This window comes from Mytilus galloprovincialis, chromosome 4 (genome assembly GCF_965363235.1).
Source record: "Mytilus galloprovincialis chromosome 4, xbMytGall1.hap1.1, whole genome shotgun sequence".
In the NCBI taxonomy this organism is placed as follows: domain Eukaryota; kingdom Metazoa; phylum Mollusca; class Bivalvia; order Mytilida; family Mytilidae; genus Mytilus; species Mytilus galloprovincialis.
Window position 1 is genome coordinate 84,481,022 of NC_134841.1, and position 19,261 is coordinate 84,500,282.

Sequence of the window (19,261 nt, forward strand, 5' to 3'; positions counted from 1 at the left end):
TTCTATTGATGTTGTTCTATTTCATTGATTATTTTTCTACAAAACGCAGCAGGAAAAGTCCTGTATGCGATAAATTCGTTATACGGTTCACCACTGACCCCCTACGAATCCATAGAGGGTGAGTATGCAGATTATAATTATCTTGCATTTTATACACGCCTAACAACTATAAGTCTCCCTAACTATGTTATAACATTTGATCTCCGGCAAATATTTAACCAAAGTTTTAAATGAAATAAGAAAACTTTAAATTTTCTATTTTTTCTCAAATAAATCCGTCCACAAAAAGATTCGAAAATCAAAGACACTATTGTGTACTGATAAAGTCAGACATGGAAAAGGTAAGGAGCATCAGGTAACCTTACCAATTGACATCTACAAAAAAAGTTATCATATTTTATCTATGCTACGGTGAAATATTATGCTCTATCAATCTATTTTGATTTTTTAATAGTTAGAAGATATTTGAAGTAGAACATCTTATTTTTTTATATCTAGATGAAATGTCTTGATAAAAAATGAAAGCGATAAATGATATAAGCGTCGTATATTGAAGAAATGCAATCTTTGATGATGGTTCTAGATAGATCTGAAAGTGAAGCTTTTTGTATTTCCAAAATGTTAACTAAGTGCAAAGAATGAACGATAATATATCTGTCTATGTGCAATTTATCAATTCAAGGAGCACGCATTTGTGTCATAATGGGAGTATATAGGAATATGTTTCATTTTAAAGCGATCTGAAAATAATCAAATCTAAAATAAGTTTCTTTACCTCCTTGATCCCATAAATAAAATTCTCCAGCTGCATGCTTGTAACTTTAAGTTAATAGACATAAGAATGAGAATGTGAAGGTTCAAAATGCTTTTAAAGACCTGTACGATAAGTTGTACTTTTTTCATTTCTGCGCCTTGACATATTTTACCATTAATAGTTAATTTTTGTTTAAAGATACTAAATTTAAGTTCCAGATAAAAATCGGATAGAATAATCTATATCTTATTGTATCGATTTTGGCCCTTAGCATCTAATCGTTCTGAAATAATTGCCACTGGACTTTGAGCATCGCAAAAACAATAAAAAAAAGTTATAAAAGCTTCGTCGACAGGGTAAAAAATAATCGAAAGATACCAGAGAGACATTCAAACTCGTAAGTCGAAAATAAAATGACAACGCTATGGCTAAAATAGGAAAAAAGACTAACAGACAAATAATAGTATACAAACCCAACACAGAACACTAAAGACTGGGCAACAGAACTCCACGAAAAACTACGGATGGTCTCAGGTGTTTTTATTTATGAAGAAAAACATACATCACTACATGGTTAAGAAAAAAATATATATTTTTAATTTCCCGAAAACAAATAATATACACCAATTGCAGAGTTTAATGTGGATCTTAAAAAGCAACATCACGCTATATTCCAATCGGTCTAATGGTCATATCGACTTATAAAGTCTTAATTCTATTCTTAATAATTTATAATCAATATCCGGCGAAAACAGAATTGCAACTTTCAGATATTGTAATTTGTAACTGTCAAAACTAATTTTGCCATCTATTATGATTCATTTTCAAATGAGCTTAATTTTGTTAATAAATCGAATTTAGATAAATCAGGTTCAAACTCTGAACCTCTTCTATCAATAATTTCATAGTCGATTACATTGTTGATCAAAAATGTTCACTTTATTGCAGCCAATTACCCAAAATATCAAAGTAACAGAACACTAAAACATACAATAATATTTGTCTTGTAGAGGGAACAGCTGTATCGCAATCTCATCTATCATACGGAACAGTTCAAAATAGGGCTGTATATCAAATTAATAATATTATATTGTCATATAAGGGTGTAAATAAAATGAAAATTGACATGTTTGAGATCATTCTTCAGCTGTCATTTCGGTATGTGCTTCCAATGCTACATTCGATTTCCATTAAGGATATGAAAACATACGTTAAAGATATTGGAAGAAACGGATTGACGATGAAAAGTATTCATAAGAAACTGACATTTCCAAATACATTTCAATAATGTGTTTCTTAATTAGTTTCTTGAAACATAGGCTTGAAATGCATTCGTCAAAATTAAACTGCTGCAGGCAACATTATATCGAAAAAATCTCATAACTTTTTCCTGCAGAGAGGATGTAAATTTTTAAAGTATAAGTCAAACAGAGATTAGTATGAAATTAGAAAATGATTTAGCCACAGGGTTTTTAGTTTTTTTTGTTGAACAATAAAACAAAGACGTAATATGTGTTCCTTGCAGGGAACTTGTCTTTCTAAATTAAGATAAGAACCGCAATATCTTTTTTCATCTATGGTTAGATTCAAAAGCTGGTGATTTCATACGGTAGAAATAATTCACATATTACACTTTTAAGAGATAAGGTAAATGAGATGTGTCGCACTTACGCCTTCATCAAAGGTTAGTAGAAGTAGCTTGTAATCTGTACATTTAGTACTTTCATGTCCTTTACAGTACTAATTAGCACTTCAAACGCCTATCTTGTCAACTTACGCCAATCTAACAAGATATATGTCACTCATGCCATTATCAGTATGTCAATTTCGGGACAAATCATCTCAAGTACATTTTTGTTTTGTACCTTTAGAAATTATAGGTTGGTTTTGTAGTATAGTTAATACCATAGTTCTATCGTATAGTAAGTACAGGTGACGCGGAAGTTATATCATTTGATCTTTTTTTTTTGTCTATTCTAGACCTCGAAAAACAGAAGAAAAAAAATTAAAAAAAGAAAAAAAGAAAAATCGCGCTTTAAATGTTTTCACCTGTCCTAAGTCAGTAGTTGTCGTTTGTTTTATGTAATGTAATGTCTCCGTTTTTTATATAGATTAGAACGTTGGTTTTCCCGTTTGAATGGTTTTACGCTAATAATTTTGGGGTCCTTTATAGCTTGTTGTTCGGTGTGAGCCAAGGCCCCGTGTAGAAGGCCGTACATTGACCTATAATGGTTTACTATTATTAATTGTAATTTGATGGAGAGTTGTCTCATTGGCATTCACACCACATCTTCCTATATCTAAATCCATAAAAGCATAATCTACCAGGCTTCTTGGTTCCAGCAAGTGGGAGAAGGGTACCATGCTTAACCTTCATTTCAATTGGAGACAAAGTTATGGAATATCCCATGATCCAGTAACTTTTCAAAACATATTGAGAAAAATTGGATATATGTTAGCACTCGATGGGGGTATTTTATCGGGAGAACTTTTAATAAATTGCGATTGCTTAACGTCCAGCGGCTAATGTTTCATATATGTTCATGCCCGAAGACACATACACAATTTATATAATAGGTAGGCATCGTGGAAATTTGACAGACAGTGGATAAACGGGACAGATATGATGGGTAAGGGCATGATACTCTCCTTGCGCGATGTCGGAATGGACGTTGTTGCATGTTGTAAACATCACGCAAAACCAAACTGACGCCTTTTTCATTGTATTCGTCCCCATCAGACCATAGATGTATATATATTGGGATGGCTTTACACATCTATACTCAGACAGACAAAATACGATCAATTTCAATAATGACGTTATTTCACATCGTTGACTTAAAGCCTTATAATGTGTCTTTTTTCTTTTCTTTTTTTCTTGCTCGGGAATGGGGTAATATTTAATATAAAGTATTTTTTCAATAAAGATTTTAATTGAGTTAACCTCATTCATTGCAATAATTGTTTTTATCTAAAACTTTTAGTATATATAAACTACGACAAATCAATTTGTAAAAGTTCAGTAAAAAGGTTTTGTTGCATGGATTACACTATCCACGAAGTATTTTTTTATTGATGGTTTTAATCATAAAAGGTTTAAATATCGTTATTGTTTTATAACACGATGGAATCATATTTACATATTGAAATACATGTAATGATGTATTGTGCGAATGACTCGAACATCGATTGAAGGCTCCTATTGTGATGTTATCTAATCTTTTGAAACAACTATCCTCTTTAAGTACATGCTGTTTACTTTTGCATTTATAGAACTTTGACATCTCCGTCGGTTTCTAATTTCATCGCCCTAGATCTATCGATTGTTTCAAATTGACTTATTCTTCAATTACAGTCACAGTATGAAACCTCAAGAGAGCGCTTTACAGATGATGTTCGGGAAACCCCAATTCATAGCTAAATGTTTAGATTACAAAAATATTTAATAAATTAAAGTATAGTTTTATTGGTTCAGTGATAAAGACAAAACAGGGTGATGGAGTTTAGTACGTGTGGACACCCAGTCATCCCACCTGGTTTGGTTAGATGATAAGAGATGATAGACCGATAATCTGCAACATGAGCCCTCCACCTAGTCAAATATTGGTATTTAATACATATCATTAATGCTTTATTTGCTTGTTAAAATGGATTAAGTCGTACTATATGTGCTTAATGACTTTTGAAATTACAGTAAAGAATTTTGTAAAAGGTTGAGCTTATAGTAAATTATTTTTGAATTATGGTAGTTATTTAAAATGATATAGTATTAAGTTTTAATGGATGATTTTGGTGTGTCATTCTTTGTCGTGTGACTAACCATTCAGTCTGAATCATTTCAACTCCAGATATTAACAACAAATAGTTTTATGCTCGATATTAATCAAAATCTTAGGTGCATATTTTTTTCTGAAATGAATACTGTTGGTAGTATTTGCGTAGTAGTATGATAAACTAATTAAAACAAAAAAATTAAAAAAGTTGCGTAACCAACTGACTTGATCAAAACCTCTGAACTTGAAGTTCCTTTATTTTTTAATAAATTCTAAAAAAAAAAAAAAAAACATAAACAAAAAACAAAGAAACACGCATGTCTCATTATATATGTACAATTTAAAAAATGTGTAATAAGTTTAATGTTTTTTTATTTAATATATCGTTCAATCATTATCATGTCAAATTCAGACCAATAAATCATTTCTTTAATTCAAATTGAAAGTTGTTACGCACATATTTGAAAAGACAGTGGAAATTTATTTTCTTTACACATGTACAAAGATAATAACAGTAAGACAACGAACAATGCACGTTACATAAATGTATATCAGTATGTTCCCTTGGTTGACAACAAATGAGAAAAAGAACTAAAATATTCGATTCAGGCGCATGTATAAGTCACAACAAATATGGTTCCATAGTTTTACATTTGATAGTTTTGAATTATTTGTCTAACCAGTAAATCTGTTTAAAATTTATAGAGATATACACCAAAACGTGGTATACACGTTACACTGAAAGCTGTTCTGACCAACTCAAAGGCAAAAATGCAAATCCGAAAGATCGATTACCCTTATAGAATTTAGAAAACTACTCTTATAGAACTAGAAATCATTATCAAAGTTTTTGAAGGATTTAGTAAAGTGACAATCGTGAAAGTTTCGAACTTTAGTAGAACAGACTAGTTAATGGCAGTGAGCGAAAAAAAGACTTTTATGCTACATTTTAAAATTGATATAGGCTAAAATGTCAATAACATGACTGTGTAAAGTAGACTTGAACTTTATTGAGGGTAGGGAGAGTAAAACCAACAATATATTTTTTTTCTGGCATACTGGGCTTGGTATCACAAGCCCAGTAGTTAACATTTCGGTGTTGCCTGACATCAATATCAATAATGTGGTCATTTTTTTTTTTTTATAAATTTCCTGTTTACAAAACTTTGAATTTTTCGAAAAACTAAGGATTTTCTTATTCCAGACATAGATTACCTTATTCGTATTTGGCGCAATTTTTTGGAAGTTTGGATCCTCAATGCTCTTCAGCTTTGTTTGTGCTTATAAATCATTTCGATATGAGCGTCACTGATGAGTCTTATGTAGACAAAACGCGCGTCTGGCGTACTAAATTATAATCCTGGTACCTTTGATAACTAATAACTTCGTATACTGTCAACTTTCACAGATGTAGCCGTCTCCAATAAAGTGACTAGCAATAAACTTATATAAATCCGACAAAGATAGATGTCCAGCTATAGATGTAAATGGATTAGGAAGTCTCCAAGTAATAATGATAAATAGTACTTGTCATCAGCTGTTATAGTATCTATAAGTCAATTGATTTGTCCACCATCCACTCTATTAAATTAACACCTAGTTACATTTACTGTAGAACTTTCTTATTTTATATCTGGAGTACGCTACTCGATAGATTTACTGTAGAACTTACTTATTTTATATCTAGACGGTACGCTAGAGTTTTAACGTGAGGTCGGAATAATATTATTTTGCTAAATAACCCAAGTAGTATCGAATATTTTTATAATGAATTCGAAGTGAAAGAACGCGTCAACAAAACTCTTTCCTGGCAGAAGATGTAATCAGCTAAATTATACTTAGGTTGTGCTAGTCATAAATATTCAGTTTTATCGATGTTTGCTTTGCTTTTATCAACAACTAAAAACATAATTTCTTCAAAAAATATATAACTTATCACATGTGGGAATAAAGATAAATCTATCTACAGATTCGTATATCAATATTCACATTTCGTCAGTCCGTTGGTACTAGATTGTATTGTAGAAGTTCACAAACACCAGTCCTCTTGAAAGATAAAGGTATTAACAGATTAACTGAATTTAAGGATTATTGTAATCTTTCAGATTACCCTACTGTTACTATATACAATTGGTATTAGCAGGGAGGTTATATGAGATAATCTCCTTGGTATTAGTATATTGAAGCAATATCGAGTCAATATATTTGATACTTCCATGATACAAGTATATAAGACATATCAACATGTACAATATTATGGGTTTCGGAAAGAAAGCTATAGATTTATAGTTCTGATAAGTTAACGCCTTTTCCTTAATTACATTTATTTAAATTAATAAATATTGAATTGACAGATTGAAACTTATAGAACATAATTTATGTCTAATTATAAATAAACAGAATTAAGCTTAAATAGTCCTTAAACTGAGATATGGTAAACAAATAGCCATTATATTTATATATAAAGTATTACAGTTAAAATAGTTAATCCTATTTTATAAGAATAAGGTCAGGCCATCACAATCGATTAATACAAATATAAGGAGATTTGATCATGTTGATATGATTGCCAATGCGACAACAATCCACCAAATTTTTACATTATTTTTTTTCTTTTATCGCGGACTATGCGGTATGGGTTTTTCTCATTGTTGAAGGTCGTATACTATAATAGGGTGACCTATATTTCTATGTCATTTGGTCTCTTGTGGTGATTTGTGTCATTGACAATCATACCACATCTTCTCACTTCTATAAAAAAAAACAATAATATCCTTTATTATAAAAAAAATCTTAAAATATTGATATTTTTACAAAATATTTTAATCTGTTTGCTTTTCATTTTATGATTGATTGTCATTTACTTTTTGTTCATGACAGTGGCAATTATTTCATTCACCCTTAGAAGTTAACTTTCGTACAATGAATTAATGTAGACTAGGTGTGATCGGGAAAAAAAACCCAGTCAGATATAGAAATGAAAGTTTGGTTGTCGGTGGAAAATCAGGGCTTTTTTGTAAGACCAGATGTTTTGCCTTGTGACATTCAACCTATACTTCCACCCCCTTTATAGATATTTAAGCCAGCATTTTGTCATGCAGTCAAATCCATGCATAACAACAAATCTGTCTTTTAAACTTTCTGTCTATGCACGGAAGTAATATTGAAATATAATACTTCCATGGTCTATGGTATTTCTTATTTTTAATTTAGTGAATGCTTTTTGACTCTGATTATATATCTGAAGTTTTGGTTTTAAATTGTAGATTATATACGACATACTATCTTTAAAGCTGCAGTGGAAAGAGATTGAAAATATAAAATACTTTCATCATGATATTCGTGTATTAGATATATATGATACATGAAATCAGAAAATAAGTAAAAGGGATATCTTTTTAACACAATAAGTTTATAGAATTAAGGCTTCATCATTAAAATGTTCATTTCTCTATATATATAAAAGATAATTAGGATAATAGTTCTCTTAAAGTCCATTTTATTGTTAAGGATGAAAATGATTTTGTCGTTAAAAGTAATTGTATTGAAAATGTTTTATCTTCTTGCGTCAGGCGTAGTCGGATGGATACTTTGGTATTTAGATAGAACCAAAGATACCGTTTTGATTATTGATGCCGAGAAAAAGAATTAGAAAAATATCGATACGTACAGCGTTGTTGAAAATATTTGCCAAATGGCTTTTTTAATGAATAATGATGCGGTCAATGAAGTTAATAAAATGAATAATAGGAGATGGAGTTTAAACGCCAATAAAAAATCAAAGCAAAAATAGACCACTGTAGGGGTCGACAAACTGCTTTATCGATGGACATGGGTACATATAATATATCAACTCTAAATGGTCCTTAGTCTAGACAAGCTGTAAATGACAAATACAGAGACTACGTAGAATCATGGTAGAATCAAGTCTGACAACGTCATAAAATTTCTTCGTAGTGAAAACAACTTCTGGAAACGATGGTAATCCCTAACATGGTATTATATGGATATAATTACATTAGATGTATGTTTCATTATAATACTTTATTCTGATTGGCTAACTAGCAATCTCGTGATATTCCTTAATCAATTGCATTACACAATGCAACTTTTCATTCATGATGACACGAGGTCCCACAATAAAGTGCACAGGTAAATGAAATAAAAAATTGATAAAAGGCGTGTTTTCATGATCCTATAGGTAAAAATGTAATTATAAGTATTGAATGCTTTTTTTGCAACTTTATAGGGTTGTAAAAGCGTTGACCGTGCGCACATTTTTAGTATGAAGCGCTTCCGCGCTTCATACAAAATGTACTTCGGTTAACGCTTTTAAACCACAATAAATTTACAAAAAAAGAGCATTTTTTGTCTCGTTATCATCTTAATCCGCAGACTATATATTCAAGTAGAAAAATGGTTGCAACAAATAAAATAGGTATTACACACCAAAATTTTTTTACAACACTATATCGTATAATAGAAAGCTACATTTACTGAAAACAACTATTCTTTTAGTTTTCTCGTTTGAATTGTTTTACATTGTCTTATCGGGGCCTTTTATAGCTCACTATGCGGTATGAGCTTTGCTCATTGTTGAAGGCCGTACGGTGACCTATAGTTGTTAATGTCTGTGTCATTTTGGTCTTTTGTGGATAGTTGTCTCAATGGCAATCATACCACATCTTCTTTTTTATATTTATATGGCAATATAGAAAATATACCGTCTTACATGCACTCTTACAGTTTCGAATAGTGTAAAATAAAACGGTCCTTTTGTTTTGTTCCTCATCCCCTGAATAAGTTAAACAATTCTCCCCTAGTCGTTTGCTCTTTCGCCATGACGTTTAAAAAAGTGTACATGTATGGAGTATGAAAAATCTAAATAGCACTCACACCACATCTTCCTATATCTATGTAATTGAGAACGAAATTCAAGCAAACACATTTTAAGCAAAAATTAACTATTATCAATACTTTTAAGTATCAATAAATAGTTTTCTTGTATACATGTATGCAGTCAAGTCAGTGAAACCCAATGCCCGAATATCTTTTTTTCTTGGATAATATAGGACTTTCGTTTACGTTAACGGGTTTAGAAAGATAAAGGGGAGACAAATACACAGCGATACATTCATTATATTTGTACCATAATACTTTGTAGTCGTCAGAATTACAGATAAAAATAAATGATCGAAAACTTCATGTAAATATTATTTTTCTCCTTTACTTTTGTGTTTTAATTGTTCATTTAATGCAATGTAGATAATTAAGCGGATATTTCACTAAACATAGATGCTTTCGTAAGTATGTTCCAGGGCCGTAACTAGGGTTCGAATTCAGGGGAGGCAGGGGTTTGGGGCCGCCGATTGAGGCCCCCAAAGAAAGGGGGTGGGGGGCGCAGCCCCCTGCCGATTTTTTTCTCTCATTCAACGGCTAAAAATTACCCGTTTTCCTTGAAGAAACATTAGTATTGATTTTATATTGTACTAGAACACACCCGTGATATCGCGGGTCCGTGACTGAATTAAAGTATATAACTATGCGCAAGCCTTATTTTAGTATTATTTTTTATCTGATAAAGTCATGCCGATAATAAGATACACAGTTTTCTCTGCTTTCAAATCTTTCTGTTTGAACCCGTCGATCTGGAACTTATCAATTATTGGTAAAATAATTATTTGGATAACAAAAGGTCCTGGAATGTAGTAATATTTAATCAACAGCATTGTCCTATGTTAGTTATAAATAAAGTTGAATTATTTGATTCACTGTTTTATGTCATGCCCGCTAACAAATTGAAAACGGTTCCTATATACACCTTATTTTTAGTCCAGATTTAAAGTATTCGTACTGTTATCTTAGAAAGTCTTACTGATTAAAATACTACAATAGGTAACAATTTGACAATGATTGAATTTAGTAGTGTCAACCCTGTGATTATGATCCGTGTATATAGCATAATCCTAAATACACCGTTGGTGGTGCACCTGTTAGATGCGGAACGTACAGATAAGGTAATAGGTAACAGGTGAATATACTATTGGTATCGGTATCGGACTCGACCCGGAACTTCTTAATTATTGGCACTATTAATTACGTGGAAAACAAAAGGGCGTGGAGTGGTGTAATTTTTAATCTACACCTTTGTACAATATTAGTTATATATAAAGCTGAATTCTTTGATTCGTCGTTTTTACGTGATGACGGCTGACAAATTGGACCTCGTAATTTTAGTATTATAGATTGCGTGAACCTGGAAGCAATTTTTATGCAAAAACACGCTGAAATTGCTGTTCGGGATGAGCCAAGGCTCCGTCTTAAAGGCTGTACTTTGACCTATAATCATTAATGACAAAGTTATATTTATACTTAACCCATCAACACCAACACAAGTGAATAAACTAGGATCCTTTATAAAAAAAAGTCAATGGAACTAAGGACAGGGGGCCCTTTAATATTTACCTGAATTTGTATATATATATATTGAGTTACTTAGTTATTGACTTTATTTGTTTTTGTTGTTGTTATATGTCACAAACTGTAAAGTTTATATGGCAATAAAACTTTGAAAATGAATTAACATTAAATACATTGTGACCGCGGATTTTTTTCTCAATATGGCTAAAAATGACCCTTTTAAACGTTTCCTTCGATTTCCTTCCTTGAAAACATCTGCTGGATCCTGGAAGCAATTTTTATGCAAACAATTATTATCTGTATTTAAAGATATCTTTGTTTGATATCAAACTGGTAAGTTAAAAAAAAAACAAGAATGTGTCCCAAGTACACGGATGCCCCACTCGCACTATCATTTTCTATGTTCAGTGGACCGTGAAATTAGGGTCAAAACTTTAATTTGGAATTCAAATTAGAAAGATCATAGCATAGGGAACATGTGTACTAAGTTTCAAGTTGATTAGACTTCAACTTCTTCAAAAACTACCTTGACCAAAAACTTTAACCTGAAGCGAACGGACGCACAGACGAACGGACGCACAGACCAGAAAACATAAAAACATATAAAGCAAGATCATAGAACGCAAGATATTTTTTTTTATCGAGGACCTTGAATCTCAACATTGTTGAAAGCTGAACAGACATACAAGTATATAACTACAACCAGGGACTTTCTATACTAGTATATAGTTAGTATAGAAAGTCCCTGCTACAACGAATGGGAGTGTTTAACTAATAAGGCATTAACCATAATGTTCTCGTACGATCGGGAGACGTTAAAAAATTATCCAACAGCTGATTTAGCCGGTAACGAATTTCCGATATCATAAAAGATTCACAATACAAAGGGAACTTCCTCTGCTTAATTGAGCCCTAAATAAATGTGAATAGTTAAGATTTATTCAAAAATAATTGGTGAAAGCAAAGTTTCATACGAGTTTTCGTACGAATACTGAATAACAGACGGACGGCCATACGAAAAAAAAAATAATAAAACAAATACCGAAACGGTTCCCTTTCGATCAAAAATCCGGAAAATGACAGAATATCACGTATCATAACACTGTTAAAACTGTGTGTTGTTTATAATATAAATTCAAGTTCCTCGTATACATATTGTCAATACTTAATTTTATTACTTCCAAAAAAAAAAAATTGGTGTAGAAAATTCAGGGCAACCAGTTGCCTCCCCTGCCTCATAGGTAGTTACGGCCCTGTGTTCTATACCCAACTATTTTCCAAGTAGATTAAGTCTAAATAATCGCTTACGACTTTAATGCAAAGATTGAAAAGAGAGAGATAATAATTACTCAACTCTTAAAGATTCAATTCATGATTTCGACAAATTATGTAATATTTATACTTACCAGAGAAAACAAATGTAAACAATATCGACAGGAGGTAGTTCTTTATCCAACTCTTATATTCAACACGTTTCTTCATTTTTTTTAAATCACATTTTGTAAAATGTTTGAATCGTATTTTGTGTCATCTCACTTAACTAATTTCCATGTTTAGTAATCCATTGGAATATCACAGAAACAGTTAAGCACCGAATCTCTTGAGGTTATATCTGAAAATAACAAAAGTAACAAGTTAATTCAAATTCAATGTATTTTTAACAGATTCGCCTTTCCCTGTTCTGTAATGAAATGAATATAAATTTGCCGATAAACCATATATAGCATAAATAGTTATCGCCTTCTACACATTCACAACACTGCACTTACGAAATAGTATTTTTTTTAAATAAAGATAAATTTAGTTATATTCAAATTCAAAGATGAGAAAATGATGAATTTTGTATTGATTTCTAAATCAGTTTATTACCTTAATTTCAGAGACGGCAGTCCAGTCTCGTTACAGTTTAAATGTAAAATGTTAATCGAAGGCAGAATTGTATTAATTACCTCGCAGTAATTATCGATACAATGCTTATTATAGGTGCAGATCGAAGCCTAAGGTATAATACGCCCCATCAACGCTATTCAATGCAGTAACTGAAGATACCGAACGCAATGGGCGGTCAGGTTGTGATCAAAGGTCTACACGTAACACAATGTAAACGATTCTCTCTATGCGTACACAAGGAGACCAGAGGTTACAGAAAAGCTTCCGTTAGATAGAAAATTAAACACAAAATTAAAGTCCCTCTTTGTTATTTTGATACCTGTCAATAAAACGTATCGGTTCATTTAAGTATAACTTTGGATTAATTTAAACAAGTGAGTTTACACAGTGTTCCTTGTTCAATATTGCGTAAGTCACAACTAAGCAAACTCAATGTTTTTATGATTATTTTTTTTTATCGTATGATCGATTTGAAAATGGATTTCGTGAGTATTTTTCATTGATATTTGAAAAAAATGTCTAAGTTCTTTCAGAAAATTTTTTCTACTCAAAAGTTTGCAATTAGTAATAATTTTGATATTTAATTAAATGTAAACTTTAATAGAAATAAAACAAATTATTTAACACATATTTTTTATGTCTCATTCGTAACCCGATTTCCACGTCCTATTTCCATATTGCAAAGAATTCCTTTTACATTAGAAATTAATTACACCATTTGGTGAAAATACAGAATGATATGCAATTTTCTATCAATTTTACTATTAACATATGATAATACTTACAATAAAAAGAGAAAATGTTATATCAAATGTCACTTAGAGTATATCCCTTATCACTATGACCTTAGTCCTGTATGAATGAAAGCATAATCCCCATGGAATGTAGTTTATACTTTTTACAATTAATCTCTCATATATACCATTTTCCTGCTCAAGAGGCCGTGAAATAAAAATCCCGCTCACTCCTAATCGCAATCGACAATCAAATACAATCCGAATAATATTATTACTAATATTTAGATCAAACACTACGCAATAATTCGAACAAATATCATAACTATAAATCACAATTGACTTTCAATTTGATGGATTTGCATCTAATATGTTTATTTTTATTCTATCTTAACCACATATAATCATTGTACAAACATTACTATAGAACATCTGTAGATGAATGCATCAACTAGTTATGCCACAATAATCTTCAAAATTCTTGTCCTGTATTCATGTACGATCTATTTGTGTTATAAACAAAATTAGCACTGATTTTTCAAGATGCTAATGTAATAGTATTTCACTCCAGTGATTTTCTTGAACATCAAATCGATGAAATGTACTTCTAAAACGAAATCTCATGTTGATGATCAAATTTACATAACTTTGTACAAAAATATCTCATTGCTGTTACCGGTATATTTTATGAACAATGGACAGAATTAAAGCATTAGGCTTTATTATTGATTATCAAATATATTAACTGCATGATGGTTTTTTTTTTCCCAATAAAATAATAGAAAAATATTCCTACATTTGATTGCTATCGATACAATTCCTCTTTTTCAGTATGTCACAGTTTGTATAGAAAAAAACGCGATGTGTCTGTGACCATCGAGAAGCTCTTGTCGACTCCCAACAACGTGAACATACTTCTATTAACCCCACATCTGTTTTATATAAACATAAACTTTGTTTATTATTTACAAAACGTTAAACGACAAAAAAGCTTTTTGTTCATTTTAGTTGCATTAGATGGTTTATCAAACAAACTTTTATTTTAAGTCCCTTTTATTATATTTATTTAACCACGGACCTTTGAGATGAACAAACACTATTTGGTTACTGAGTAAAGTGCGAAAGACAAATTAGTATTTAATATTTGATTAACACATACATTTGACGAGAGAAAACATTAAATCAAAACTTAAATAGCGAACCCACAAAAATGTACCTAGGTCATACCTATTTAAATATACAACGAGCTTGTCATAGATGTTGTATTTTAAACTTAAACGTGATAATAAAAGTGTGTTATTTTCTGCAAACATAACACAATTCCTAATCGCTACATCAAAGTAAAATGTAAGAATTTAAAATAATAAACGTTAAGTGTAAGCAATGCCAGTTAAAGCAGATATACCAACTAACATGTGATACACCCATGTGACTGTTAGATCGATTTGGTGTATTTAATATACACAATGATATTATGGTTAATGAAAATTGGATGATTAATATAATTCCGGCAGTGGGGTCTTTCGACAATTTTACCTTCATTTGGGGTAACCCGAATACATTCGCAAGTAGGAGAGATCGATTACGGGGAGGGACTGAATTATGCGGGTTACATTTGGGGGTAAAGAAGCGGCAGCAAAGGGAAATCACAAACTCTTCATTGGGAGAGAAACTAACAACACCATGGAAAAACAAAAAACAAAAGAAAAACGAAAAACAAAAGACAGACGACGAAAAGACGAATAATTCCTCCAAAAGACCTACAAAGTAAATTTTCTACTTAGCAACACATATACAATTAAACAATAGGTGTGATCTTCAAAAGAATAAACATATTCTGATCCAATAGTGATGCCCGTCATATTGTTCGTGGTAAGTGCACATTCGGGGATCAATCTCATTCTCACCAAACATGATGACATCATAGTGCAGTTTCTGATGTAGAACTGTAGTATTTCGTCCATGTAGAACAATTATAACATTTAAACAATTTCTATTACGTATATGCATGTATGTAGACTACTTCAACATTCCTATATACGACGATCAAGTTATAAATTTGTGTGTGTGAATGAAAAAAAAATATTGTCATGCCTTTATTGCCGTAAATAACTTTCATGGGGTTAATAAAAGCAAGAAAGCTCGCTGAAGTTCATACACATTCAATATTATACACATTAACATAAATTCGAATAGGAACAATTTAAATAGTTCCGGATACCAATAGCATGTTTATACATGTGTTTATACATCTTTCTATGTTTTTCTCGCCTTTGTTCTTATACACGGGGGTGAGTAATCCCTCCTTTAGCATGTCTGGCACCTTGCCTTCTTTGAATATTATGTTGATAAGGTTCAGTAGCAACATCCATTTTTTTTCCTGCATGCAATATATGTTCAACAGTGATTCCATAGATATCAGCTGATTTCGAGTCCTTTATTAATTGATTTGATGGCCTTTTGTAGTTCTTCTAGTGTGGCCGGTGGTATATTCTTACCTTTCACCATCTCTGTAATTCATCCTATTTTATATTCTACTTCCTGGTGATATTGTCTATTCTCTAAGACTGTATATTCCTCTGGAGTTGCTAAGTTTCTAAAGTGCTGTTTGAAGCCTTCCATAACATTTTGCTCACCAGACATACATATGTTTCCTATATGCAGATCCATGATAGGATTACCCCTCGTCTTTTTATTGCTTTTTATAAGTTAATGGAATAGTTTTGTATCCTTGTTTCCATAATGCGTTGTTTCTCAGTATCTTTGGCTTTAGCATTTTCAATTCGCACCTGTCCCCAAATTCCTTTTTAGTCCTCAATCTTTGTTTGTATATATTATTTCCAGGGTCCTTTATTTTTCCTTGCTTGACCCACTGTGCATAAAATTTACGCATCTCATCTAGGGCTAACTTTATATCTGGAGACCATACATTCAGTTTAGGTTTTGCGTTGTACCTAGGCTTGTTTGCGGCACATGTAGCGGCAGCATCACTTAGAAATCCATGCACCTGCTCTAAGACGGGTGTAGCTTGTTCTAATGTATCTAGCGGCATGCTCAGTACAGAATCTGACTGTTCATTTGTCATGGCTACATATAGGTCAGTATCAACTTTATCCCATTTGACAGCTCGGTTTGTATAGTCATGTTAGATTTTTGCAATCAGCATCATTCGAAATTCCAGATAATATTTTCATTTTTATAGGATGATGGTCCGATGTATTGTTCATATAATGATGTTCAACACTTGCTTGTGTGTTGGCTTGATTTTTCCAAGTTAATGTAGGAAGTAGTCCAGTTCTGAACATTCTTCTCCATTGACCTTTACGAATGTCTTTCCTTCATTATCGTATTTAAGCCCAGTCTCTTTCACAAATTTTTCCAGATAGTCCTTTCTCTTACTTATTATATCGATGTTTCCTAAGTCTTCGTTTAGATCTCCTCCAATTATTATGTAATGTGTATCTTGATATTTTAGCACTATTTCATTAAGTTGATCTATAGTGTCTTTAAATTCCTCATAATGATCTCGACTTCCAGTTGATGGCAAATAAATAGATATCAATATCAGATTGTTATTATCTTTTCCTAAGACTTCCACGCATTGTATACGCTCTCTTCTTTCATCTAATGTTTTAGTTATACTATCCAAATTCATTTTCCATATTATAGCTACTCCTCCATATAACCTCTTGGCAAATATATCGGTGGGAGTGGATCATACTTATCCACACCTGTAGCGGCATAGTTCACATTTGCATCGATTTCTCCTATCAGATTTAATTGTCCTTCAAATAGCCAATGTTCTTGAATAGGTACAAAGTCATTTTGTCTAATCAGATCCCTAACCGTTGCACTGCATGATCGAATACTTTTACAGTTGAATGATACTATTTGCAGTATAGTATTTGAGGCTTCTGTTGGTTGTGTTACTAATCTGCCATTTGAGTTCTCTCTCACGGATCTCTCTTAGTTTTACTATTGCAGCCTCATCTTGCTCAATATGCTCTGATGTTGGTTGTTCATGAGATGGGAATGGGTCAAGGTTTGCCCTTTGTGTTGTTTTTTCCCATTTCTCTGGTTTGTCTTTTTCCCTTGTGTATATTGTTGGTTGTTATTTGCTATTTCATGATCGTTATGCAGTTCTTGCCTTTTAGCTAAAATGTCCTGCACCCCTTTAATCAACACCTTTGAAAACTAAAAAATCTGTAACTATCTATATGTTACATATGCAATATTTCGTGACCTTCAACAATTTCGAATGTTAAACAGCTCTTCTCGTAAAACAGTAATTTTGTGTAATTGAATGTATGGGTACCCTCAAAGTTGACCGGTTAACGCGAAATTTTTTTTATTAATACCATCTTCGCGTGTATATCGTACATTGAACCATAGAATTATCATATTGACTATATCACTTCCTTGATTGACCCAAAGAACATAGAATCGACATGTTTTTATTTCAACTTTGGAAATTTCTATTAAATCATTTAGACATTTTTTTTACTAATATTCTGTGAAACTGACATAAATACATTTTTGTTTTATATTGGCGTTATCAAATATATAGATTGTCATGTGAGTGTTATAGGTAATTGGATATTCTGATAAAATATAATGCAGACCAACTTGATTGTTGAAAAAAACATGTCTACGGCAATACGGGAATAACAGAAAAAAGCTAATTTCTATTTGACACTTACTTATGCTGATAGTCTTCAAAGCGTATCAACAGTCCAGTAGCAAGTACTTGAGTACTGACATATACAAATACGTTAATTATGTAATTGAATTTTTTTGCTGCAAAATTTGGATATTATTTAGAATTACAAATATTGTCGAAATGCACATCATTACTATTAATACTACTGGGTCAATAACTCTGCTGTTGGGCTGTTAGTCCAACCTCGATGGTATCACCAGCCTAGTAGCCATGACCAGTACTGCGGTAATGGCATAAACTACGATAGAAAAAATCCGGCATATAAAATTTATCTACGAGACCAGATCTCATTGGTCGACTCATTATAGCAGTTATTGCCATTAAATGACAATTGTTTTTTTTAATATTTGCGTTTGTGGCTCTAAAATATATATTCATACATAGTGGAAAAATAAAAAAAATATTTTGAAACATAAAACAGAAAAAGAAATTTAAATTGCAAAATCATCAGCAAGGTACAATTTACAAATGATTTAAACGTTATATGGTCGAGATCGTCACTCAAATCGTTATGGGAGTTGTTGCCCTGAAATGGTGGCGTTTTGTGGAGTTCTTTATGTATTTTAATTGTTCTAAAGTACTAAGTGTTTTGTCCTGTGGCTTGAATATAGTGGGTATTATTCTACCAGCACGTTTGCCCTTAGATGGGTTATCATAAATACAGATACACGGATTAATCCGGCGCTAAAATGGATTATAATATCTGCGCTAAAATGTCCCTTAGCGGTTTTGAAAATTTTCGCTAAAATTTCCTGCTTCCCTTTAATCACCATTTTTTAAATACTTAAATAAATGTATGTAGCTATACGTTACATATACGATATTTCGTGACCTTCAACAATTTTGCATGTTAAACAGCTCTTCTCGTAAAACAGTAATTTTGTGTAATTGAATGTATCGGTTCCCGCAAAGTTGACAGGTTAAAGCGAAAAAAAACTTAATACCATATTTGCGTGTATATCGTACATTG

The 19,261-nt window shown here is 31.8% G+C and overlaps 1 protein-coding gene across 8 annotated transcripts in view; it reads right to left on the reverse strand.

Moving 5' to 3' along the window:
* Nucleotides 1-19,261, reverse strand: part of LOC143073201 (zwei Ig domain protein zig-8-like) — a 48,183-nt gene that overhangs the window by 18,320 nt on the left and 10,602 nt on the right. For 2 of the 8 annotated variants that reach the window (XM_076248559.1, XM_076248562.1), the window contains exon 2: nt 12,354-12,559. In XM_076248559.1, the coding sequence (XP_076104674.1) occupies nt 12,354-12,429 (76 nt within the window). In that variant the 5' untranslated portion in view covers nt 12,430-12,559. Of the gene's footprint in view, nt 1-12,353; nt 12,560-12,816; nt 13,104-13,622; nt 13,989-19,261 lie in introns of those variants that run through there. The other 6 variants (XM_076248560.1, XM_076248561.1, XM_076248558.1 and 3 more) reach the window with 6 other exon arrangements.